This window comes from Jaculus jaculus, chromosome 2 (genome assembly GCF_020740685.1).
Source record: "Jaculus jaculus isolate mJacJac1 chromosome 2, mJacJac1.mat.Y.cur, whole genome shotgun sequence".
In the NCBI taxonomy this organism is placed as follows: Eukaryota; Metazoa; Chordata; class Mammalia; order Rodentia; family Dipodidae; genus Jaculus; species Jaculus jaculus.
Genome location: NC_059103.1, coordinates 141,558,780 through 141,586,318, shown reverse-complemented (window position 1 = coordinate 141,586,318; position 27,539 = coordinate 141,558,780). Strand labels below are relative to the sequence as shown.

General features: G+C 39.3%; 1 protein-coding gene across 17 annotated transcripts in view; it reads left to right on the top strand.

Annotated features, from left to right (window-relative positions):
- Eya1 (EYA transcriptional coactivator and phosphatase 1) overlaps positions 1–27,539 on the top strand; it is a 331,367-nt gene that overhangs the window by 181,835 nt on the left and 121,993 nt on the right. For 6 of the 17 annotated variants that reach the window (XM_045143934.1, XM_045143933.1, XM_045143929.1 and 3 more), the window contains exons 4-6: positions 16,201–16,278; positions 25,730–25,799; positions 26,124–26,269. In XM_045143934.1, the coding sequence (XP_044999869.1) occupies positions 16,201–16,278; positions 25,730–25,799; positions 26,124–26,269 (294 nt within the window). Of the gene's footprint in view, positions 1–16,200; positions 16,279–20,997; positions 21,147–25,729; positions 25,800–26,123; positions 26,270–27,539 lie in introns of those variants that run through there. The other 11 variants (XM_004653291.3, XM_045143928.1, XM_045143931.1 and 8 more) reach the window with 8 other exon arrangements.

The following is a 27,539-nucleotide window of genomic DNA, read 5'->3' as shown; positions in this document are numbered from 1 at the left end:
ATGATCAGTTTTAGGATCTCAAAATGTTTATAAGTGACAGTTTATTATGCTTATGTTCATGGCAGTTTGCTGGTTTTGTGTATTTTTCAATTTTATTTCATGCCTTCAATATCCAGTTACACCAAAAAAGTAGATGAACCCTGCTAGTAGATGAAACACATTCCACAAAGGTATGTTTGTGTACTCCCCATAATGCAAATTGGAAACATTTTCTTCTATAAAATGAAAATCTGAAATGCTTACCAATTTCATAATCACATCTAATTCTAATAAGGCAACTTTTGAGTGGAAAATATATGCACTGATTTGACTGAGTTCTTCCTTTGATTTCCAAATCAATCTTTAAGGTGACTTTTTTCAAACATGATTTTAGGGAAGTTACAGGACCAGTCTATTGCTCATAGCATGGTAGCTGTGTTAGAGGAGAGATTGAACAACACACTGGAATGATTTCAAAACCTACATACTTTATCCTTTAAAACAAGGACTATTCCATAACACTGCCTTGGTTACTAGGTGGAAAATGTTTATTTCAGGCTGAAATTATCTGTGTTAAGAAACTGGTATGCTGTATCTAATATTATGACCAAGACTAAAGGTGTATAGTGTCTCCTTATATCTCTGTTTTGCTGAGGAGAGCCTCTCAGCTCCTTGACTGTAGGACAGATGCTCACAGTCACGTCCTTAACTTCAGGCAGGTTTGGCAATAAATACTTGTTGAATAAATGCCTCACGTTATAAAGTAAATAATGTAGGTGAAGGATTACAAGAGCAGAGCATTCATTAATATTACTTATAGCACAGTAAGTGTTCAAGGAACTATTTAATGTTCTTTGTGCAATTATTTGGGAATTGCTTATTTTCACAAACCACTTCACAGCGTACCTGTCAGCTGTCCATCCGTAGTTAGCATGGCTTCCAGTTTTGAATTTCATCAATGGTAACTAATTTGCATTTGATCTGACTGTTTCTGTATATAAAAATTTCAACTATTGGACTTAGAATTTTAGCAAAGATGAAGCAACTGCTAAATAGTATAAGAAACATGTGAATGATACAAAGCAATTAGTTAACTTAGGTTTAATATTTTTTTTCAAGATGACAAAGAAATAGTTGGAGGCAAAAATTTCAAGATAGTAAGAGGACATTAAAAAATTTATAATTTATTTATTTGAAGCAGAGAAAGAGGAACAGAGAGAGAGAGAAGAGCAGAGAAAGAAGACAAGAGAAAGAAGACAGGAGGAGAAGAGAGAAGAGCAGAGAAGAAGAGAGGAGAGGAGAGGAGAGGAGAGGAGAGGAGAGGAGAGGAGAGGAGAGGAGAGGAGAGGAGAGGAGAGGAGAGGAGAGGAGAGGAGAGGAGAGGAGAGGAGAGGAGAGGAGAAGAGAGGAGACATAGGGAATGGGTATGCCAGGGCCTCCAGCTACTACAAACAATCTCCAGATGCATGTGTTACTTTGTGCATCTGGCTTTACCTGGGTATTGGAGAACTGAACCCCAGTCATTAGGCTTTGCAGGCAAGTACCTTCACCGCTCAGCCATCTCTCCAGTCCTAAACATGAGTTTTCAAAGGCAGCAGATCTTCAGGGACTCTGAGCCCCAGGCTGCCTTACTTGAAAGCCAAGCCTGCTCTATCACTGTCTAGCAGGCGCCTGTGATGGCTTCCTGCCTCTGGGTGTGGCTACAGAACGAAGGTGAGAATGCTATCTGAAGAGAGTGTTGCCTGGATGATCAGAGAGTGGAGAACTGAGTCTGAGTCCCAGGGTGCACTGCTGCTCATTACCTTTCCTTAGCTTATTGCCTCCAAGTCTCTACTTTCTTTGTTATGAGATAAGAATTACCTTTTTACCCTGAATGAGGTGACAGTCTGTCTGAAATACAAACAAATATTGGCAAAACCACTTATTAAATAACAGTGAATGTTACATTTTTTAGAAGAAGCATGTCCTTTGGGATTGGCTACTGCAGTGCTTACATAGGTCTCCATGAGGATAAAGGGTACTGGGCCCTACACATGACCAGTCAGCCTTTGCAAATACTGAGAGTGTGGAAGGACTTCTGCAAGTGCTTAGGTAATACTCAGTGTGCGCATGGTGTATGGCTGGGTGCTCCTGTGAGGTAGTAAAGGATGGGGAAAGGTAGTGATCATTTGGTAGATTGATTACATTTTGGACAAATAAAGCATTTTTCCATATTGATATGATTGAGGTTCTGAGCCTGAGCCAGCTCATCTGCTTCCAATCTTTAAACATGAGTTGATTTTACCATCTGCTAATTTGCAGCACATACTGATACAGTTCTACTCCGTGCCCTGCTGTGCTCAGACTATCCTGTGGCTGTGTCACTCACAGATTGTGTCCTCCTATGTCATAGGAATGATTAAGGATGATAAAAATGGACCTAGAAGACACGTGACTTTTCAACAGATTTAGAAAACATCCATTAACTAAAAAAAGTTTGAAACAAGCTGTGTGAGTTTGGGGTAGTTATTGAATCTCTCTCTCCTCTCTCTCTCTTTTTCTCCCTGTGTGTATGTATTCATGTACACATGTTTTGGGTATACATGCACATATGTGCATATGCAAATGGAGGCTAAATGTCAGCATCAGGAATCTTTTGCTGAGTCTGAAGCTCACTGGTTTAGCTTGACTCGCTCCCAGCTTGCCCTTGGGCTCTTCTTGTCTCTGCCTCCCTCCCCAGAGCTCTGCAGTTACCGGTGAACTGCCATGCTTTCCTGCCTTCCTTCCTTCCCTTTTCTTTTCTTTCTTTTACAAAGGTCGTAGGGACCCAAGCTCAGGTCCTCATGTTTGCATGGCAAGCACTTTATTTACTGAGCCTTTTCGCTATATTTGAGCTGAAATTTCCTCATTTTTGAAATGACACAATTTTATTAAATGTCACATGCAGTTGCTATAAGGTAGAACTGCTTTGTAATTATTACACATTCATTCAAAATGCTTTGTAATTCTTGCTCATGTCAGAAATGAGGCTGTTAGGCTAGGGAGATGGCTTAATAGCTAAAGGTGCTTGCTTACATAGCTTGCCTGCTGAGGTTCAATTCCCTAGTACTCAAGGAAAGCCAGATGCATAAAGTGGAACAAGGATTTCAAGCTCATATGCAGCTACAAGGGCCCTGGTATACCCATTCTCTTACTTTCTTTCTCTTTTTTTCTCTCTCACTACAAATAAATAAATAAAATAAAATTTTTTTAAAAACTGAGAGAGAGAAAAAGATGTGGGGGAGGGGCAGAGAAGGACACAGTGGGTACATTAGGGCCTCAAGAAACCACAATGAACTCCAGATGCATGTGTTACCTTATGCATCTATCTTACATGGTTCCTGGGGATTTGATCCTGTGTCCTTAGGCTTCACAGACAAGAACCTTAACTGCTAAGCCATCTTTCCAATCTAATAAAAACAAAAGAATTAAGGCTGCTATATTGTTAAATTCTTAAAATGAAGATTAACTTTTTATACTCACGCCATGCTTGCATTATAGTAAGCTAAAATATTTACATTCTAATTTGCTTTGTAAATACTCATATCTGTTAAAAGTCACTGAATGGCACATTTAAGATTTGTCCCTTTCTCTCTTTCTATCTATCTATCATTTATCTATCTATAATTTTATTGAAAGAAAAATGTGTCATAAATAAATGAGCTCTAGTTATATAGGTATTGAAAGGGCTTATAGAAATGTTTTATATTTGTAACTTACTTTGAGATAAATGAAAAATAAGGTTCTTTTTTGAAGGATAGATACAAAAGTGTGTAGTGCCTGGCTAGCTCAGTTGCTAGACCAGTAGACTTGAATACATAATAGTAAATGTAGTAAAATATTAATTATTGACTCCAAGTGGTAGACTTAGAGTTATTCACTGCATAATCCTCCCAAGTTTCTTGTACATATAAGTCATAATACAATACTGTAATAGGAGGGAAAACAAACATTTATTTAATTTTTACTATGCACAAAGAGCTCTGCAGGACTCTAGAAAATAGATAAAGAATATGAGATGGCCCCTGCCTTAAATTAAGCTAGAATGGAAGAGATAAGACTTTTGACCATCTGGCTAAATTAAAATGCAATGATATTCCAAGTAAATTGTGAAAGCTAAGACCTTCAGTGTACAACTTACAGGTCCCTAGGAGGTAGAAAAATAGTACCACAGGTCAACAAATTCCTTGTTTTTTATTTTATATTTTGAAGTGTGTATGTGTTATGAATATATGTATGTATGTGTGTATGTACATGTGTGGGTAATGTGTATGCAGGGCTCTTGTGCACATGTCTGTGCAAGCATATGAAGCCCAGAGGTTGACTTTTGATCCCCTTCTCACTACTTTCTATCATACTTTTTGAGAACCTAAAGCTCACTGATTCAGATAGACTGGCTGGCATGTAAACTCTAGGGATCTTCCAGTCTCTACCTCCCAGGGCTGGGATTACAGGCAGGTGCCACCACACTCATCTTACCTGGTTGAGTCCTTATGCTTGCTTGTAAGCACTTTCCCTACTGAACCATCTCCCACCCCTAGGAAATTTATTCGAGCAAAAAGATTTGTATCTGATGAGTAAATTACCTGCATGCATACACACAACTTTTCATGTAGATATTGATGCTTACTAAAACCCAAAACTTGGATCTATAGTTTCATAATACATTTATCTCATTATGGACTTTCTTCATCAACAGATTAGACACAGTCTTTCATTTGAGTTCTGAAATAGTTTGGAGTTAAGAGTTTCAGGGGCTGGAGAAATGGCTTTGTTGTTAAGCACTTCCCTATGAAGCCTAAGGACCCCAGTTCGAGGCTAGATTCCCTAGTACCTACATTAGCCAGATGCGCAAGTTGGCACATGCATCTGGAGTTCATTTGCAGTGGTGCACCCATTCTCTCTCTCTCTCTCTCTCTCTCTCTCTCTCTCTCTCTCTCTTTCTCTCTCCATCTTTCTCTATCTCTTTCTCTTTCAAATAAATAAATAAAATATTTTTAAAGGTGCTGCTATGAACATTTAAAAACAAAAAGAAAAAAAAAGAAAAAGAGTTTCATTCTCAAGAAGGTTAGAAGCCACTGATCCAAACAAAAGTGCTCTTAGAGGTAAGAAGAAAGAGAGCTCTTCAACTTGTGAAGGCCTGGCTAGGCTTCAAGGAGGAGGTGGAATCTGAGCCTGGTGTTGGGAAATGGGTAGATTTGAATAGGTTGAGACGAGATGGAATGCTTTTTAAATGAAGGAACAATATTAACAAAGGTAAGATAGTTTGGGAGACTGTGAGGGGACCAATTGAGCTGAAGAAGGAATTGATAGGAGATAAGGCTGGAGGAGTTAGCGGGAGCCAAAATGTGGAGGACCCTGAACATCATGCTGAGGAATTTGGATTTCATCCTGGAGCCAGTCACAGAAGCCAGTGAATATTTGTAACTAGGGGCTGATATGGTGAAAGTGTTTCAGGTACTAACTTGACACCAGTTCCAAGGGTACTTTGGAATGGAGGAGAGGTGAGCTACAGTATGCAGACTCATATAATCTATCTAGAGTCATGCTTTGGGAAACTGAGCTAGTGTAATTGTATTTCCTGTGAACACCAGGTTTTAAAATTGACTTTAGTATTATTTCTTGTTGACTGTATGTGTTGATTAGCTTTTTGTTGTTGTGATAGAATGTTTATCATAAATAGCTGAAAAATAGACATTTATTTAGGCTCACAGTCTCAGAGGTTTCAGTTTGTAGTCAGTTTTGGCTCCATGTTCATGGTGGTCAGGAAACAGAGAAGAGCCAGGTAATGGCTCTTTCCAGGGCATGCCCCAGATCTGTTTCTCCCACCTAGGGTGCACCTTTTCAGTACTGCCCAATAACCAAGTGACATTATTACAATTCTACCACAGGGTTAATCTGTTGATTAGAGCTCTTCCCAATATGTGATCTCTTCCCCAAATCCCTTCACCTGGCATCCCAGTCCCAACACATGAGCCTGTAGAAGACAATTTATATTCAAACCCTAATGGAGTTTATACTTGTAAATTCAAATATAGTGTTATTTTGCTTTTCATGAGGGTGTCCAGGCCATATAATTCTGGAGGTAAATGTTTTTCTACCCTGTTTGAAGATTGATATAATATTTGGACAAATATTCATCTATTGTGCCAATCCAAACACAAAGAGAGACCTCATTTTCTAAGTAGGACTTAACTAATAACAAAACAATCAATTCATACATGCATATACTTTTTGATAAAGACCAAAATTGAATATCTACTTACTTAAAGTTTATTTTTAAAGTAAGGTATCACATAAATATAAATTTAGAAATAGTTTCTATTTTCATTTTTTACATACAAAATTTATTTATTCTTATCCATTATCACTTTGGTATTGCTTGCTCTTTTTAGAGCTAGTTGACACAATTTTTAAAAGTGTGTATTGTCATTTTTGCCTTATGGTTTGACAAAATGACTCCTTCATTTTCTGAGTGTTGCTGTCTTTGAATCTGAACTGTCACAGTACATGGCTGTGCTTTTCTCCTGTGATCTCCATAGCCTCCTGCACAGAGCTTCTCTACAAAGGGCTCTTTGAAGGCTGATTTGCAGCAATATTCAATATTTGCCTTCAGTTCGTCATGCTCTGTGAATTATTATCAAACCCATGATAATTTATTTACTTCTCTTCTTAGTGAGACTAGAAGGGTGGTCTCTAAATATACAAATATCCTGAGGATATTATTTTATGCTAATTCTCTTCAAATAGTACTTTGTTAAAAATACACAACTGTTTTACACATGTCTCATCAATGAGATTTACTGCACGAATCTGTGCACAAGTTCACAGAGTGGTGATTTGAGAGAAACTAAAGTCATCTTAGATTTGAACAGCACTTTTAATTGCATTGTATCAAATGATGCAAGTTAATTTTAATCTGCTTTTCAGGTAGGTTATACCTTTTTATCTTTATTTATTCCTTCAAAAAACACTGAGTTCTGTGAGCCAGGCATTGAGCTAATTGTGTAATGTTACAATAATTTCAAAATGTTTCTCTTGCTATAAACATTGTTATATCCTAGAGTGTTAAAAGATTGTAAGGCATGCAACCAACTATGCTAGAATATGTCTTCTAAAGAAGGTATACAGACACAGTTAAAAAGTTTAAGGAAAAGCATCCCCAATTGGTAGATTGAGGATTTAACAAGTGGGACTTAAATTGAAACTTAATGTAAATGACTTAGTCTTATGGAAACTGTGCATGCCATTGGACAGAATACAAGGCACTGACTGGAAAGACTAGATTTGTGGGCTCACTGACCACTTTAATTGTGCATATGAACACATGGCTCTGAATGGGCATTCTCATGTCACCCAGGGAAGCCAGAATACTTAGAAGAGACTGAGTTGTGTAATGCTCTACTATGTAATGAGGAATAGAAACTTCACTAGGTGCATGAGGTGAGGCTGCTGAAGACCGCAGTATCAGGGGTGCTGTGAAAATCTGGGTTGCCATGGAGGACAAAATTTGCCTAAAGTAGAGAAAGTAGGGGCCAAAAGGTCAATCTACCTACTTTTTGTTTTGTTTTGTTTTTTGTTTTGAGACAGGGTATTACTCTATCCCAGGCTGACCTGGAGCTCACTCTGTAGCCCAGGATGGCCTCAAATTCACAGCAACCCTCTTACTACAGCCTCCCAAAAGCTGACATTAAAAGTGTGAGCCACCATGCCCAGCTGTTAATCTACTTTGATAAGGGAAGAGGTAGGAGGTAATTAGAATAGTGACAGTCAAATTGAAAAGGAAGATGTAAAAGATGAGAGTGGTAGAAGTTATAGACTAATTGTGTAAGTTTTCTCTCACTATAGCAAACACTTGAGGTAATGAGATTATAAAGAGGAAAGGCTGATGGGCTCTACTTTGGATGTCCAATCTGTGGTCAGATGGACAGGTTTTTACTACTCTGCCTGTGGGCTCATTCCCCAGCCCTGACTCAGGGCTTTCAAGCCGCTGCAGAGGAAGTGACTGTGCAACATAGCTGTGGCAGAGCAAAACTATTCACCCCATGGCTGGGACGTGAAGAGATGAAGAACAGGCTGGGCTCCCACCATGCCCTTAAAGGGCACACCTCTGTGATCAGAAGACCTCCTGTTATGTCCCACCTTGTAAAGATTGCATAAGCTCCCATAACACCACACTGGGGACTATGAATTCACCACATGAATTTTTAGGGCACACTCATGATCCAAAGTAGAGCATGTGGCAGTGGGAGCTAAAGAAAATGGAGGCAGAAGAAATCAGGTGAAAAGGAAACATTCAATCATTGTGATTGATAACATTAAGTCAGGAAGAGGTGACCCCTGCAGAGGGATAAGGTGGTACTTTTGTATTTAGGCAGGTTGAGTGGGACTTCAACCAGGCAAGGACATTATATTACTTGGATATGAGGATTGGTTTCTATAAAAAAGATATATATGTGGTTGGAAATTTGGGAGTCATCTACATAAAGGTCATTGAAAATATTATGGTGGGGCTGGAGAGATGGCTTAGCAGTTAAGGTGCTTGCCAACAAAGCCAAAAGATCAAGGTTCGGTTTCCCCAGAACCTACATAATGCCAGATGTACTAGGTGGTGCATGTGTCTGGAGTTCATGTGCAGTGGCTAGAGGCCCTGGAAGGCCCATTCTCTGTCTCTCTATCTGCCCCTCTGTGTCCTCTCAAATAAACAAATAAATGAAATATTTAAAACTATGGCAAGAAAGAAAATATTGTGAAAGAAAATTCAGACAGGTGAAGTGGTGATGGAGTTATGAAACCACAAGACTAGGCAAAAGAGGAGAACCTTGAGGACAGGAACCATATGTGGCAGAAAAGGGAATTACTGTTATGTTGAATCAATCAAAGATGAGAAAAATGTCGAGGAAAACCTGTCCTTCAGAAGACTTGAAACTAATTCTGAAAGAACTGGTCATTTAAAAGGGCCTCTTAGTGAAACAAAGTACACATAAGGATGATTTGTTGGGTTAAAGGGAGAGTAGTTGATGAGAATTTGAAGACAAATGTTCAGGACCCTTGAAGGTTAAAGTATCAAGATTGAAAGACAATTAAATAAGATTTGAAAAAAGAGGAGATGGGCTAGGGATAAAGCACATATATCCAATATGTCAGGGCCCAGTGTTCAATTCCAAGCACTAAAAATGAAAGATGAGGAGATCTTATGTGTGTCTCTAGGTAGAAGAGAGAACTTCTGGAGATGGATTGGTTAAATATACTGAGAAATAAAGTAACAAATACCATTGCAAAGGAGGCTGGAAGAAGCACAAACAATGCAGGCTTAGGTGTACAAATTAAGCACTGACAAAGGAAAGAATATACCAACTGAAAAGAAACAGAAAAACAAGCTTTTTTTTATGTTACAGGAACCTAGTGGTTTAATACAGTTTCAGTATTATTCATAAAGTCTTTGGTAAGGAAACGAGGATGAGGAGTGAAGTGTGACTTGAGGATCGAGGCAAGTGAAAAATTTCAATGGAGACATTTCAGATAGTTGACAAGAGATGGAAAAGAGAGGCTGTCGACAATGGGAGGGCTCAGGGGAAAGGGGACCCCACTCACATGTGAATTGTGACTTATTCTATCTTGCTCCTTCATCCAGAAGAGCAGGCAGGGAGAGATTGCCCATGCTGAGATTCACTTTTGAAAAAATAAACCATGTTTAGAAAATGAGACTAAGCAGCATGAAGAGTGGGAATTAGTCAGGATTGCTCTGGTCTCCACACTAGACACATGAGGATGATAAAGCCAGAATGGGGAGGAGTTCTAAAGACAGATATTCTGATGAGCATTGAGAAAAAAAAATCAAGCCACACCTTTCATCCCAGTACTCAGGAGGCAGAGGTCGGAGGATCGGTGTGAATTCAAGGCCAGCCTGTAAACTGCAGGGTAAGTTCTAGGTCAACTTGTGCCAGAGTGGGACCCCATCTTGAAAAAGTCAAAACAAACAACTACAACTGCAACAACAACAACAACAGAAAAAACAAGCCCTAGCACAAGCAAGAGATGAAAAAGTGGTGGTATTTCTAGTCAGTGGTATAGCACATCCATTTCATGATTGAAATTGAATGAAGGTACATGATTTCATTGAGGCAGAAGAGAAGAGCAGTGGAGGGATGGTGAAAAAATTGAGTGGAAAATCAAGTTTATGCCAACCAACAGAAAGTTGTGAGATGAGCTCAGATGTGATTGAAGATGACTTTCTAGTGCCCATGCTTATACATTTTCATTGTGTTCCTGAGCAAATCTGGCATACCACAGACTGGCACTCAGTCCAGAAGATGGTGGAGATGAAGTTGCTTGTTGTTCTCTTTCTTTATGGGGAAATTACCACTAATCAAATGGATGGTGCACTTGTCTGCTTTGATTGGCCTATCATCTTCTTGGAAATTTAGTTACATGATCACAACATTTAATTTTAATGTATAAGTGGATATATGTTTGACAAATGTAGAATCATGGTACAGTGAATTCATTGAGTGATGTTCATAGCTGAGGTCACCAAGCCACAGTGGTCTGATACTTAAGTATTCTTTTATGTCAGAGAATGCAGTGTTTATCATTTTCATGGGCCAGTTTGTGATAAAGAGTACTAAAGAGAGATGGCCACATTTTCTTCTGGAATTCTTGGTCACACTGCCTTTTGACCCTGTTTAACCACTGATCATAATGACCACGACCTCAGTTTTCTTAATATAACCATGATGTAGTCCTGGCTTCTTGAGTTATTTCCAATTTACCTTTATTTGATTTGGGATCTCCTAAGGAGTGGTTCTCTTGTTGATTTAGACAAGTTACTTCACTTTAGAACCCTCTCATTTTCTGTTTTAGGGGAAGCTTAACTTTAATGTAGAGCTCATGATAGATTTTGATCCATTTTTTTCCTATACCTTAAGAAATGCTTCTTGAGGTGGGGATGCAGTCTAACATGCATGAAGTCTTGGGCTCAATTCCAGGACTGAAAAAGAAAAATGCTTTGATTCTTCAAAATTAAATAAAAATTAAAAGAATAAAGTGAGTATCAAAGCATAAACTCTGAACCTAGCACAGAACTGGATTACTTATAATTACCCTTTCTTAATCTTCATATGTGCATATTTGATCTTGTAACACTTGAGGCTGTGACACACACAGTTGAGTAACTGGCTCCATGTTCATACTGTTGGCGGCAAAACTAGATTGGGAATTCCAAAGCAGCTTCTTTAAGTCTGTGTTTGACACAGCTTCGTGGTATTTCTCTCTGGGACCAGAGAGAAGGGTTGTTCAGCCCAACAGAAATAGAACATGGCTGTTGCTACTGTTGCTGCTGTGTATAGTTTCAGTTGCTAGCTCACACTCGTTCCTTCACATAACATTTTATGCATCTGATATATTCCTCTAATGTAGATAACTTAAAAAAATCATGTGTATAAGATAATTAGTATGATTAAAGTTTAGAACATCTGACAGCAGTTAGGGTTTTGGATTTGCCAGACATAGCACTTACCCGGGGTAAGGTCTGGAGTGCATGGCCAAGTAAAGAAATTATATAGAGTTCTAAGAGACAAAAGGGACAAAGAGGAAGAATCTGTGAATGTTTTCAAGGATGAATATGAGTAGTTCCTTCAGAGACAGATGGCAGGTTGGAAACCTAAAGTCATAGAGAAATATGGTCATGGACAATAGGCAACAAAAATTCCTATTTTCTAATAGACTGACAAAAAAGTATGGAGGAGGTAGTCCTACCATTATTTAGAGAACAGACCACTCATAGATTTTGCTTTTTAGACAAATGGGATAGCTGTCATCAGATGTCATTTTAAGTATCTCAGACAGAAAACATTCAGCATGTATGTCTTTCAATTTAAAGCCTTTGAGAGAGTCTCTGCTATGTCATCTGCAACCTGTTGATATGTGTGGTCATGCAGGTGAGATGGAATGTATAAAATTTCTGTGGCTAGAAATTACTCCTGTCTTTTTTTTTTCTTTAAATTTGATTTATTAGTTTTCTTTTCATCAAATACAGGCAGTTTGGTACCATTGTTTAGGCTCATCGATGATCTACCCCCTCCCATTAGACCCTCCTTGTTGATGTAAATGGGTCGTGCATTGTGGAGTTAGTCCCCAGTTATTGGTATGCTAAATGTCTCTGCAAATCATGACCCAACATCTCTCCAGTTGGTGTGTACTTGGCCACAACAAATCCAGAAGTAGTCTGTTCTTTTTGGCTTTCCTTCTGAAACTAATTTACATCACAATAGATCACTGGTCTTTTTAGCACTAGGTCCCTGGTAATCCAAGTATTCAGTTCCAGTACCAGATACAATCATGAATATTGCGATACTCTATGGACAGCCTCTTCTCCTTAACAGAGAGCCTTTTTACAAACTGGACACACTGAGTGTCTTTAGTCCTTAGTGTATGGATGGCTATATTTGAACAATGGCAAAAGGCAATGAACTTGGGACCTAAGAGAAAAAAAAAGTATCATCTTTCTTTCCTTTCTATTCTTTTTGCCTAGTTTTAATGGATTTCAAGTATAATTAGAGTGCCCGAAGAGGGTAAGAGTTACATTTGATTAAGCTTAATTATACAGAGATGGAGATTTTAGAACAGGAATAGAGATAGTTTTGTTATAGGTCATTTTTCACAAAGTAACTATACACTTCAATTTATTTATTTATGTATACATTTGTTCATTTTTTTTTTTTTTTTTTGAGGTAGGGTCTCTCTGTAGCCCAGGCTGACTTGGAATTCACCACGTAGTCTCAGGCTGGCCTCAAACACCCAGTAATCCTCCTACCTCAGCTTCCCGAGTACTGGGATTAATGGTGTGCACCACCACGCCCAGCGTGCTTGTGCATTTCAGTCTACAGAATCATAGATCTTAGATTTGGTAATCACTACCACCTGTCTTTAGTGCAGTAGACTTGTCCCTGAGACTCTTGCAGGGCATGAACGGGCAAGGTGTTCTTTGTAATCAAACCCCGGCCCATGACACTGCCTTAGCTGCCCTGCTATAGTTCTAAGGTTTGCAAAGTCCTACTTAACTTCAAGCTTTGGTCTTGAGCCTAGGAGTACAACACCTCAAATTGTCTCATTTATATCACTTACTTTGTAACTTGGAAACTTCCTACATGCTCTAGATTCATTTTTTACATGGGAGAATAGAAGATAATCCCTAACGTGGGACTTTGTAAGTGTATTCTGAGACCCACTCGCAGAATTGCTTAAAACAATTAACTATCAGGCTGGAGGGATGGCTTAGTGATTAAGGTGTTTGCCTGTAAAGCCAAAGGACCCTGGTTCGATTCCCCAGGACCCATGTTAGCCAGATGCACCAGGGGGGAATGCATCTGGGATTCATTTGTAGTGGCTGGGAGCCCTGGCCCATTCTTTCTCTCTTTCTTGCTCTCTCTCTATCTCTGTCAACTAAGTAAATAAATAAAAATTAAAATAAAAAAATAAAGAATTAAATATCTATCAAAAATATGATACAAGCTGGAGAGATGGCTCAGCAGTTAAGGGGCTTACCTGCAAAACCTAATGACCTGAGTTTGATTTCCTAGTACCCGCATAAAGCCAGATACACAAAAGGGGTGCAAGCATCTGGGGTTCCTTTGCAGCAGCTCAAGGCCCTGGCATGCCCTGTGTTTGAGCACAAGTAGACATGTAAAATTGTGAGCATGGTAGCCAACACATGTGATCCCAGTGCTTGGGAGATAGACATAGCAAGATTTCTGTGAGCAGCCAGTGGAGAAGTGCCTTAGGAACAACATTAAGGGTCGTCCTCTGGCCTATGCCTGCATGTGCCTGCACACACGTACATGCATATACATATGCAGGTCCACACACATATACACATTCAAAAAATTATTTATTTATGAGAGAGTGAGAGAGAAGATGGATGGGCATGCCAGGGCCTCCTGCCACTGCAAATGAACCCCAGGAACATGTGCCATTTTGTGCATCTGGCTTTACATGAGTACTGGAGAATTGAACCCCGGCTGTCAGCCATTGCAAGCAAGTGCCTGTACCTCCTGAGCCATATAAAAATGCAGGGTTTTTTTTTTTTTGTTTGTTTGTTTTGAAATTTGACATATAGCAGGCACATTACACAACTGATTTCCACTGTACCAAATTCTAACCTTTTGCCCAACATATGGTATTTGAGCTGGTGGCAAGCATTCTAGTGGGGATCAGTGTAGCCAAGAATGAGACAGGAGGATTGCTTGATATGATCCAGGCACTGAGTCAGGTCTTTTGCAGGGAAGTAATATGTGATGTGGACAACTGTATCAAAATGTTCGGGCCTGCCCTGGTAGCGAACTGCTGACTGCCCTAAAGCTGTGGCACTGTAGTTGTTCTGGAGAGCATGAACATCAACTAGGTGGCTGGTGGTATAGAGAGAAAAGAGAAATGCAGGCTTGTGTCGGAATGTATTAGCATCAGCTAAGTCCTCTAACCCAAACCAACTGGCAGAAAAGTGCAAACTTCAGTCTTAACTTCAGTTCCGCTGCTGTGTGGTCTACATGAAAACAATCAGGCAGAATGATTTCCATTAGTCCCAAGGTTTTTTTTTTTTTTTTTCCCCCTCAACTTTGTTTAGAAACCATTGAAATAATTATTTTTTTTGAAAAGGACTATCTGATACATCTATTTATAATGCTATGTTAGAACTATTCATTAGGCATGGGTTTAATGTTTGAGGGGGCAGCAGTTCCACTGAATCTGTTCTCTTGCCTGGTGGTTGAAGAGAGTGGTGACATTGTGAAGAGGGAGTGCTATTTTCACCATCATCCTCTCCTGTGTTAGAATGTTTTTACTTTATGAGAGCAGCATCCTTGAGTAGTCTCTGGTTGAAGTCTTCACTTTGGGAGGCAGTGAGTTTCAGGTTGCATTTGAAATACTGCTCATCCTTTCTGAAAACCTGTTGGTAGGGAATAAGTAACCTCCGCTAAGAGGCTCAAGAGATCACACATGCAGTGCCACTTGGTCAAGAGATTTTTGGAAAAATTATAATGGTAATTTTATTTTTAAAATCTTCTAAAACTAGGGAGGGAAAAGGTAGGTGTTCTGAGAGGGTCTTGCTGTTTGGTAGGGGACAGTGATTCTATCCTTCTCTCCAGGAAGTGGATTGCTTGGGAAATTTATTGCAAAAAGTGATTTTTCGACACACAGGAACTTTATCAGAGGAAATTATATATATTTTATATGTGTGTGATTATATAAATTCTATGCATTATTATCAGTCTTTTAGCATAGAAGAGTTCAGCTGCTCTCTAGTGCACACAAAGTGATTGAACTGACCATCTATGACATGGCCTGGTGATAATAACCCACTGACTTGAGGATTGTAGCTTGTTCTACATGGAGTGCTGAGGAAGCCTGCCTGCAGTTTATACACGTGCATGCACACACCTGCCCTTGAGCCCATGGAACACTGCTGGTGTTATTTGCTATTTATTGTTCACTACTTTCCCTGCTCCTTCAAGCCCTTTTGACTGTATGACTATGAGACTTTTTTTTTTTTTACAAGCACCTAGAAAGAATTTTGCACTGATTTATGTCTATTTAAAGAGATGTTATTGGTTGGAAAGAAAATTAGTAAATATATAAGGTACCAATAAATTTCATAAATGTTCTGCTTTTAAAGCATATTTTCTAATGGTAGATTAATGAGTACATATGGTAGGGAGTAAAACATGGGTGCTTGTTTTCAGTTATGGTCTTTATTCATGTTGTGTGTAGATTTGCGCATGCGTGGGTGTGCATGCATGTAGAGGCCAGAGACAACTCCCATTGTCCTCCTCCAGAATGCTGTCAACCACCTTTGAGACAGACTCTCACTGGCTGGAAGCTGGCCAGCAAGGCCCAGGGGTCCTCCTGTCTCCAACTCCCAGCACTAGGATTACAGGCACAGGTTACCTTGTCTGACATTTTATATAGGGATTGAATTTAGGTCCTCATGCTACACAGGCAAGCTCTTTTCAAAGTGAACGAGCTCCCTAGTGCTAGCATGTAAATTTTTATAAGAGATTTTATTAAGATTATTAATCTGACTTATGTCCAAATGGAAAAAGGTTGTTTTAATAAACAATTTCTTATCAATATTTTGAATATTACATTTTCTCACCCACATCTTTACAAATGACTATTAATTAAATATATGACATATGTTTATTTTTGTAGTTAAGACAGAACCAATGAGCAGCACTGAAATAGCTTCAGCAACTGCAGACGGGTCTTTAGACAATTTCTCAGGTTCAGGTAAGGAATGACAATTAGATCTTCACATTAATACTAAGTATTTCCTAGTTATTTATATATAAGTGTGTGTGCATGTGAGTGTTTGAGTGTTTCCAGATATACACATAAAATGTAGTTGTGCTTAGAATCACTGATGAGCAAATCCATGGTTTTATTCAGTGTGGTGAAAGGTTTACTGATATTGTTGATGTCTAGTGAAGAAGATAAAGAGATTGTTGAACTACTTCTTTCTTCCACAAAATTATCTTTATTGTGCTACTTACTCCTGTCTTGTATCTCTCATTAATATCATTTTTCCAATTGTACAAATTTAGATAGGTAAAGGGTTACATCCCCTAAATAAATTCTCCAGTAATTTTCCTTACTAACTATCATGTAAGTAAGAGATGTATGTAGATATACTAAGTTGACTCTGTGTAGAAGAATTAAGTTCTTTAATAGTTTTTTAAATATTTTTTTACATTAATAAATCTACCTCCAGAAACATTCATGTTTTGCTTCTTCCTAACAAGATTACTGATAAGAAAGTGGCAATGGAGTCTTCATGAGAACCTGATTATAGTAAATGTATACCCCAACTACCCAGATTAGAAAATCTCTTGAAAAAGTACTTCCATCATGGATAATTCTTCAGTGCTTAACCTTTTTCATATCATCAGCTGCATATGTAAAATCTCTCTGCTAGAGATGTTGTGATTTCCTGAATTTGTGATTGATCATCTGGCTCCCAGAATCATTTATTTACAATATGCCACAAGTCAGCAATTACATGAAAATGTAAAATTCAATGTAAATGCACACCTGGGATATTAATGATCAGATGGAAGCAGTGAGAAAATAACAAAGCATGTCTATTTTTTTCATAAAACTTTTACTAGGTTTTGACTTACACCAGAAAATGTGCTTGGGGCTATTATGACTTTACAGACATATGAAAATGAAAGTGGTTCCCAGCCAGGGCTTACTGTTATAAACAATTACCACATTACCGAGTGCAGTTTGACAAAGCTGAGATGAGACCTAGGAGATCAAGATCACTCAGAAGGAGATCCAGTGGACACCATGTGGACTGTCAGGAAAGTGTCCCACATCCCAGAGTAGATTCCCACACCCCACCTAGCTCTAAAAAATGACTACGGGCAAGCATAAGCAGAACCATGAAGGGAGATGCTAGGCAGGTGGGCCACTTCCTGGGCGAGGGCCATAGCATATGGCATGGAACCCAGGGAAATGGATGCTTCAGCATACCTGGGTGATCTGTACTGTGTGGGCAGTAAGCTATGCTGAAGAGGAGGTGGGGCCATAGCCCCAAGAGGCCTGGGTATCCTGCATTGAGTTTTATTCTTTGTTCCATGGGAGGCAAGAGAGGAAAGGTTGCACACTTCTGTTTGAATCCAAAATCATGGCTGCTGGGCCAGTGTGCTTGGATGCAGATGAACTCAAATGCAATGACCAGTTAGCAGGTTTTGTATTAATTTGGGCAATAAATATTGAAGACTTCAGGTAAAATGTTAGCAGTGAGTGTGGTAGTGTGAGCAACTTGATGAATTATGAATTATAGTTTGAGTCATCAGTGACCACTGGGGCATTGGATGAAGTAAGCAAGGAAGAGGAGAATGTTAGAGCTATGGGTGGAACTTGATTGACACCTTAGCTTTGGGCATGACGTGTCAGCTACTAGAAGATGTCAGGTACATTAAGCTCTGGATTTCAGAAAGATTCAGGATATAAGTTTTGGAGTGCACAGTGTCATAAAGTTAGAGGGTTATCTAAAGTTGAAGACAGGTTAGGAAAAGACAACATGTATGTTATATATGTAATTATATGTATGAAATCAATAATTTGAGAGGAGATAAAGTCATCATGAGGCCTTTATCTCTTTTGTATATATGTATGTGTGTATGTGCACATGTTCACATGTGTGCATGTGTGTAGCCATGTGTGCACACATGTGAACAACCTTGGGTGTCATTCCTCAGGTGCCATCTTCCTTCTTTTGAAACAGAGTCTTATTGGCTCAGAGGTTCACAGATCTTGCCCAATAGGCTAGACTTGCTGGCCAGTAAGCTCCAGGGATTCTCCTGTCTTTGGCTCCTCTGCACTGGGATTGCACAACACCTAGCTTTTCTGTGGATATTGGTAATCCAACTCAGGTCCTCATGCATACAAGGCAAATGCTGTATTGACTGAGATATCTCTCCAACTGTGACTCATTTATCTCTTGATAAGTTTGGAAATGATGGAAAATGATGACCAAAGTATGGAAATTCTGATAAAAAAGATACTACTGAATTTCAACTCAGTGAGACCTCTACCATGTACTGCAGAAGCCTTTACCCATGCCATAGTTAGTAGTCTGTACTTTTCTTTCTTATTCTTTATCACTACTTTTTATTTTAGAATTATCTTTGAACGTCTATCTTCCTGCTAAGCTGTAGCCCTTTGAAAATAGATTCTGTTTGCCTTGTCCACACTTCTAGTCCCAGTAGCCATCATAGTATTGAGTACATTAGAGAGGCTCAATAAAATGTTGGCTGAATGTATGAGTGAACTGGTCATCATACTTGTGATCTGAGACTGGAAAGGGTGGAAATTAAAGGCTTAGAATGGGGTCTTGAGCCAGAATTGAGACCCAGACAGAATGAAAAAAGTTTTGGAAGCATAACCCAGGATAATACAAGGACTCATTACGAGATACAGGCAAATACTAGTGTTTGACACAGGCAAAACTGTCCAAGAGGCAGGTCATTTGTAGAAGTGTTAAAGAGGTCTCATGAGCTTAGAAGAAATGGTTTTCCCGTAGAACAGAAAACCAATACTTTTGAGATATAGTAATGAGGATAACTTTTCCCAAGTCTCTACAATGCCTAGAATCTGATGCTTTGTAGCCATTACTTGGAAAATATACTGGTGAAGCACCTCCTTTGAAAAAAGCTCAGGTGAAGATGAAAGGATACCTTTGAGAAGTGGTTGAATCTAGAACATAATTTGTCTTCCCTAGATCCTCTATTTTGGATACAGAAAAAAGAATTGGGTGAACTGGGGAGATGAGTCAAGGTGTAAGAAGCAAAGCACTGTGGAGATAGGGGTTCTGTTACTGTCCTTTATGTCATCCAGCCTCTCTCCCTCCCTTTTTCCTTTCTCTTAATAAGAAGCAATGCAAAGATAGACATTGGAATGGCTGAGGACAGAGCTTTGGGTTAACAAAGGTGTCCTTCAAACCTTTAACTCTAGACTGAGCTTTATCTCTGTAGTTGTTATTCCTACTTCCTTCTCCATGATGGTTTAAAAATTCATATGTGCTTAGAAATGGCCATTTTAACCATTGCTGTTGTCTTGGGATGTCTGTTTAGACATCAAGGGAAAGAGGACATGGAGCCATCATGATGTTAGTGGTAGCTGAATCTCCATCTTTTAAGGAGAACTACCAGTGTCACCCTTGTGTGAGGACACCAGAGAACACTGCTCAGTTTTCCAAGGCACATGGATGAATTGAAAACTTCAAGAGTATTTATCATGTTTTAAAAACATGGTGCCATTTCTCTCATTTCTGTTTACCAAGGAATGAAATGAAGTTATTTATTATTTGAATTTCAATACTGACAGGAGTGGAAAATGTGTTTAAAATCTTTGCTTACTGTTTTTTATTTCCAAAAGCCTAAATGTATTATTAAGTTGTTAACTACACATCAGTTAATATAATGGTTACTTATACTGTAGAATGGAAAATAGAAATAAGAATGCTTCTCAAGGAGAAAATTAGCATGGATGACAACATGGTTTCTTTATATACAAACTGGTCATGTAATGACATAATTTTGTAGATCTGGTTCTATTCAACAGCTATTTGTTGAATACTTCTATATGACATATAATGTTATTGTCAATATGAATACAGCCATAAAAATGTGACAAGGTCCAGGCCCTTGCAGGACTTTGATTTATGCAAGAGGAAGCACTAGTGCAGAAGTAAGTGGTAAGTCTTGGTTTATGTGAATAGGCCATGAAAATTACTGTGAAGAAAATGAAAGATGTTCATAAATTATACGACATAAGGGGCAGGAAAAACAGAATAATTGGAAAGGTGGATGGAGTTATCTTTTAGAGTGGAGATAGGAGGAAAGGTCATCTGAGAAGAGATGTTCATGACAGAGAGAATAAGATTGAATTAGGGATATGGGAGTACTCAGAGTTGAAGGTATTATGGATGGTGGTATGATCTAATTTCTGTCTTTAAGAGATCATTGTATATTACATGGAAAAGGCTATATGAGCACTAGATCAGACGCTGCAAGCTGAGCATTCCCCTGGCTCAGAAGAAAGACAATTGCTACCTCAGATTTTTCTAGAAGAGGCAGGGAGTCAGGAGTAATGTGGCAGGATTTTCACAGGGGAAAGGAGAGAACTAGAGAAGTGAGGGAAGATGGAGTAGGTCACAGTGTCCTGGGCTCCCTTGCAGTCTCAGCAAGGCCATCTCAGGACTCATGGGTCGTCTATCCTTGTCTTTCCATTCCAATGCATTGTCACTGCCCAGGAGTAGTCCTTGTAAATGTGGCACCTCTGTGTTTGTACCAATGGATTTCTGCACTTGCCTGAAGGACTCTTGTTTGTTTACATTCTCTGACTTGGAGACAAGAGAGATGCTTTCTCTGGTTGTTGCCATGTGGTACTTGTCTTAGAGCTATGGATGCAGGAAAGTGAGATGCTGTCATATTTCAGGTATATTTTGAGGGGAGAGCTGACTCTATCTATGACAGAAGTGTATGCGAATGTGAAGGTAAGAGAAGAATACAACTTCCCATCTCTGCTTTTGACCTGATCATCTGTCTGGCTGAGGAACATTCCTGTTGACAAGGGGGATACTTGAGGTAGGAGTGAACCAAGGATCGTCCCAGTGGATTCTTAGGCTTGTGATTACTATTCCCTTTGAGTTCTCCTGTCCCCACAAGTTTTATTTATACTGCTCATCTGGAGTCATTCTATTTGCTTGAGGTTATTCTGGCCCCAGGACATTAAAATCAATGTGAATTCCTGAGTTATTGTTGTGAAAGGTGGTGTCAGCTGTGAGGGAGAAGTACCTGAGGTACAGCCCAGCGGATGTTGGGTTAGGGATAATGGGGTGCTCAGAGTTGAGGGTACTGTAGGCCGCCAGAGATTTCAGGGCCTTGGATGTTGAGAAATTTCGAATATGGCACATTATCAACAGTCAAAATGTTTAGTAATTTTAAGTACACTTGATCAGGTAAAACAGCATGCCTTCATTGTGAGTTTATCACATTCATTTATAGGGAATACTTTTGGTTCCAATTGTCAAGTTTATCACATATATTTAGAAATGACCTAAACTAACAGAACTTTTCTTCAGTTCATTTGAAAGAAAACAAGTTAAAAAAACTACTTTGCTTTTGAACTCTATTTCATTCTTTTTATTTATTTTTATGTGTACTATGTGTTGTGTGATAATCATGTGTGTGTGTGGTGAGGTTTCTGTGTGTTGTAGTCATGTGTGTGCAGATGGGCACACCCCCATAACTCAGTAAAGCCAGAGAAATATATTGAGTGCCCTCCTCTGTCATCCATTCACTTGTTTCCTTGAGACAGAAAATTTCCCTAAACCTGATGCTGCCTTGTATCCCACTAAGCTAGCAGGCCAGTATGCCAACAACTCTCTGGTCTTCATTGGTGAGCCAGCCCCCTCCAGATCCTCATATTTGCTTGGCAAGCTCTCTTACCCTCAAAGCCATCTCCCCAGCCCCTCAAATATCATTCTTATTACACTAATATTATTGCTTACTTGTGTGCTAGGCCCTGTCACATGCAGAGGAAGCTAAAGTGAGTAAAAAGCCTTTGGCTACAGAAGCAGAGAGAAAGAACACCTATCAGTAAATATGCCACTCACAATAAAATGTACTAAATGATGCTTTGTCAATACTCACAATGTTGAAGAAAGTTCACAGAAGAAAGATGTGATCTTAAAGAAAAAGTGACACATTAGCCTCCACGGTGAAGGAAGGGAGAATGGTACAGACAGATAATCTAGTCTGAAGGGCACGGAAGACAGGCATAAAATTGCATGATGTGTATAGAAATCCAGAAGTCTTGAGGGGGGGGGCATGTGGTACTTAATGCAGGAGGAAATGGGCACTTCAGTTTCTTTGTATACTCTGCCAAGGAATTTGGGGTTTGTTTTCTGAATAACATGAGTGGCAGAAAGACTGGATGTGAAGAGGTTTCATTGGCTGAAGGACAATCCCTGTGGTAGCAGTAGGGTGGTAGCAGAGGTAATGGTGTTGGTCCTCAAGAGAAATCCAAGTAAAGTAGCCAGATGGCTGCTGCAGCCTGACTGGATGAGACTCTAAGATATCTTGAACCAGGACTGTAGTCCTGGGAGGAGGCATGCAATAGTCACACAATAGATGAATCAGCAGGCTGCTTCTGGCTTTGGGGCACATGAACGACTTGCAAGTTTCATGAGCATGTACGAAGTCAAGGAATAGGATGTTCTGATGGAAAAAGCTAGTAGGACCTGGGTTCAAATATCAGTTTTCCCGCTTTTCAATTGTTTTGATTTTTTTTCCCTCAAAGATGTTACTTCAATCTTCCCTAAGGCCTATGTGTAAAAAGAGTTTTTTTTTGTTTTTTTTTTTAAAAACCTACCAGCAAGTATTTTCCTGGGCAGATAGTATTGCAGTCCATGGGGAAGAGTTAAATATACAGAAGGACAGGCAAAAGATGGTGAGAACGTGAGAAAATAAGCACACATTTATGGCACATTGTACAAATCACTTTACGTCTATTATCTTTGAATCTTCACAAGGGTTCTGTGGGATCTGGGAGGCAAGTGGTATTGCTGTCATCACCGAGAAGCTAGGAGAGAGTAACCTGCCTGATGCTGTACTGTACGTTACTGTTAGGAGTTGGATCTGAGCTGTTAAACTCTGATCCAGATCATGTGTTTGGTCTCTACACATTGCAGTGTCCCAGGCCTGTTTCTTCATGCACACACACACACACACACACACACACACACACACACACGTGCATGAAGTATGCTCTAAATCCAAACTTTATGGACTTAACGTGTTCAGTGTAATGAACAACCCTAACATCTCCTTTTCCTTCACTTGGATACTTGATACAAATTCTGGGTGCAACTTAACTGAGTTGAAGTTTTCATGAGTCATGCCCCAACAAGTTGAAAAAGCCAAATCTAGAATGGATTAAAAGGGGGCTTTCCTGTGTAAGTAGAGGGAGAGGTTGTGCTCCCAGGTGGCCTGGGCAAGTGACAGTCCTCATAGGCCCAGTGTGCTCTCTCTACCTTCCTTCCCTTCTAGAAGCTGTAGCATTTAACAGACTCGTTCATGACTAATGTGTGCCATCTTCCCTGTGGAGGAGAATGAGGACTGTGTCTTTGCCAGTTCACATCTGTAGCATCCAGCACTGGGCCTGGAATTGAGTATCAACTCAGTATGTGCCAAGAGTTAGGGGGACATGAGCAGGGTTATCCTGTCATTTCTTCAATATGGGCTGATCCATCCCAGCCAAGATGACAGCCAGGTGGTGGAAATCTGGCAATGGGCAAGAGCAGGTCATCCAGACCTGTTCTGCTCTTCCTGGATGAGGTTTTCTTTGTCTCACACAGGAGGGATAATTTTTCAGTTCTCAGATTCTGGTCCAAATCGCCCACTGTTCCCCAGGCCCACACTAGACAATGAAGTGACACAAGCATAAACGCGCTGGCTGATGTGACAAAGGGACGAATATGTCACACTTCAAATACAAAGACCATTACAAGAGCTTTAATGTAGAATACAGTCATATTAACCAAGCCACTAAAGACAGGGATTATTAGTGAAAGAAAATTGACGTGTTATTCTACAGTAATTGACCAAAGTATATGCATTTTAGCCATGTGAAGATTAGGAAGCTTGAGGGGGAAATTTCATATGTAAATAAAAGATAAAAGTGTATATATATATAAATATATACAAGTATATTCACAAGTATGTGTGTATGTAGTTATGTGTAGGTATACACATATATGTAAGTAAATTGTCCTATTTATAACAAAGGTGGAGAACCACCATTTTAAATCCTTATGCTAGTTAAAATAATGATCGCTATTTTAGTTCAAACAGTGAAAGAACATTTGATAGAAGTCTGGTATATTTCTGCAACATACTGAATCATGTAAATCTGATTAAACAAACTGAGTTTGTCTTGAATGCTAAAACAGCTCTTAATTTAAAGAGGGAAAAATCTTTGTGTGTTTTTTTTGTGGGGTTTTTTGTTTGTTTGTTTATTTGTTTGTTTTCAAAGGCAGGGTCTTGCTCTAACCCAGGCTGACCTGGAATTCACTATGTAGTCTCAGGGTGGCCTTGAGCTCATATCAATCCTCCTACCCCTGCCTCCCAAGTGCTGGGAATAAAGGCCTGCACCACCAAGCCCAGCTAAAAAAGCTGTGCTAACTTGGATATTGAAGTTGAGCACATATAACTAAAAGGCAAAGGAACCCTGGCATCTGCATATGGAAAAAAAAAAAAAAAACAAGCTTAGCCAGAAACTTGAGACATTTAAGATAGTTATAGGAATGCATTTTTACTTAAAAAAGTAAAAGAAGTAAATCAGTGCAGGCAAACGGGGAACTATTCTATTCCCCTCACCTGAGGGAAGAGAAGACCAAGGTTTCTTTGTTTGTTTGTTTGTTTTTTGTTTTGTTTTGTTTTGTTTTTCCAGGTAGGGTTTCATTCTAGCTCAGGCTGACCTGCAATTCACTATGTAATCTCAGGGTGGCCTTGAACTCATGGTGATCCTCCTACCTCTGCCTCCCGAGTGCTGGGATTAAAGGCGTGTGCCACCACACCTGGCTTTTTTTATTTTTTATTTTTTTTTTTGTGGTAGGGTCTCACTCTATCCTAGGCTGACCTGGAATTAACTAGGTAGTCTCAGGGTGGCCTTAAACTCATGGTGATCCTCCTACCTCTGCCTCCCATGTGCTGGGATTAAAGGTGTGCATCACTGGGCTGATTGTGAGATCTGTTTTTGTTGTTGTTTTGCTCCTGTGTGCTTTACCTTACCTGGTGCTGCTCCACCCTGCAGTCAGCTTCCTGCCTAGCCTTGCTTCATGGCTGCGCAGACAGGAGACTGCACATGCTCTTCAAGCATTGCTGGTTAAAAACCATCCTTAGTTACTGACACGTATTTAAGATTGTGACTATAGTGTCCAGGACGCTGTGCCAGTGAGTCGGTCAGTCAGTTCCTAGGAGTTTCCTTTTAGAGTTTAACTTTCAATGAGGTCAAATTATATGAAAATGCCATTTCTGCAGGTCACTGGGGGCAAATAACCAATACTTCCTATAGTAGGGCCATTGTGAATCATGTGCCGGTGTTTTCTGCATATCAAGTGTGTCTCTTGGATTTGTGTACATTGCTTTGTTCTCTTTCTCCTCAGCAATTGGGAACAGCAGTTTCAGTCCCCGACCAGCTCACCAGTTCTCTCCACCACAGATTTACCCTTCCAAGTAAGATGTATTTTCTCTTAATCAATACATTACTTTTCTGAGTAGACTTTTACCTTGTTTCAAGTCATGTCTGTGCCCATGTGACATCTTAATTTAAGTGAAAGTGAATATCATAGAGGCTTAAATAAATATACATATGCAAATTTCATTTTGGCATCACCTGGTAGACACGGAAGTATTTCTGTGCTTTGTCTATAGTAGTTGGATGTTTGACTGTAAGATACACTCTTTAACTGCAATTTGTGATGTGGTTGTTAATTGGTTGCCTTGCATGTTTCCATCTAATGCATGGGCTTTCTATTTTCTGTCATTCCTGACAAATAGCAGACCATACCCACATATTCTCCCTACCCCTTCCTCACAAACTATGGCTGCATATGGGCAAACACAGTTTACCACAGGAATGCAACAAGCCACAGCCTATGCCACGTACCCACAGCCAGGACAGCCGTATGGAATCTCCTCCTATGGTGAGTAATCCTGCCATACAGTTGTGTGTTCTTTTGGGCATATGTGTGTTTTTGAGTGGTATTTAAAGCCTGTCAGTGTTGGGGACCTTTAGAAAGTGTTGTCTCCATTTAAGTCCTTCATGTGACTCTTTACAGTGAGCACCGTGAGGACGCTGAACTCTTGTCTTCAGGTCAGAGGTAGCAAACAGGTTTCACGATCATCACCTTTTTTGCTATCCTTTCTCTCCAATTATATCTCCCCTCTGAATTTGCCATCTGAGCTTTTGTTTCTGGAATCCCAAGTATTTTCATGCATATTTGTGATAAAACTTATGTGAATGAAGTCTTTTGGGGGTAAAGATCCATTTCCTATTTATCAGATGCCTAGCTATGATTAGGGAAGTACATGCAGAATGCAAGAACTATTGCCCTTAACCTGGTTGGGGGTGGTATGATCAAATTTCAGTGTTATCATCCACTAGGAAAAGTGATCAGTATATCACCCCCTGGAGCGCACTTTGAAGAGGCGAATCAGGAAGCATTCAGTGATCACATGCCATTGGTTCCTTCCCACCTGGAGATTATCTTTACCTGGGTGTCATTTAACTCAACTGTTACAGGGTGAATACCTGCAAATTAAAAATAAATCCAGCCAAATCCCAAGGTTCTCTTCAAAAAGACTTCAGATTTCAAAATACATTTTCTTCAGTTGAGCTACAATTGCATTTTTAGAACCATTAAGCCAAAAAGAAGTGCATGAAAATTGGCATTTTATTAAGAAGAAAACAAGACTAGTGATCAAGATGAAGTATATAAATATATGTAGGCCAACACTGGTAGAATAACTCTGTACTTGATATTATATACAAGTTTTTACCAATATTACAATTGCACTTCCTCTGTTTTATTTTTCGTAATATACCTTTTTGCATTAAATTGAATGTATTATTTTTAGGTATTTTGTTAATAATTAGAAACATTTCTTTATTGCTTTTAGCTGTCTTTCTTGATCTCAAATAACCTGATCACATATAGGACTTTTTAGTTTTATTTCAAATCCATCAGAACTAATTGTGATCTAGTTTAAAGCAAGCTTCTGGAAGAACCTTAAAATGTACTATCTAAAATTATTTTTCATTTTGTTCATTTCCATAACTTGTTCAAAATTTCTTTTCTTTTTTCCTCTCAAATTTTTTTCCTGTAATATTCGTTTGACCTACTCTTGGGATGAAAGAGAAAGAAGGATCTATGATTTGAATTATACAGCCTGTATTCTGTAATATAGATCAAG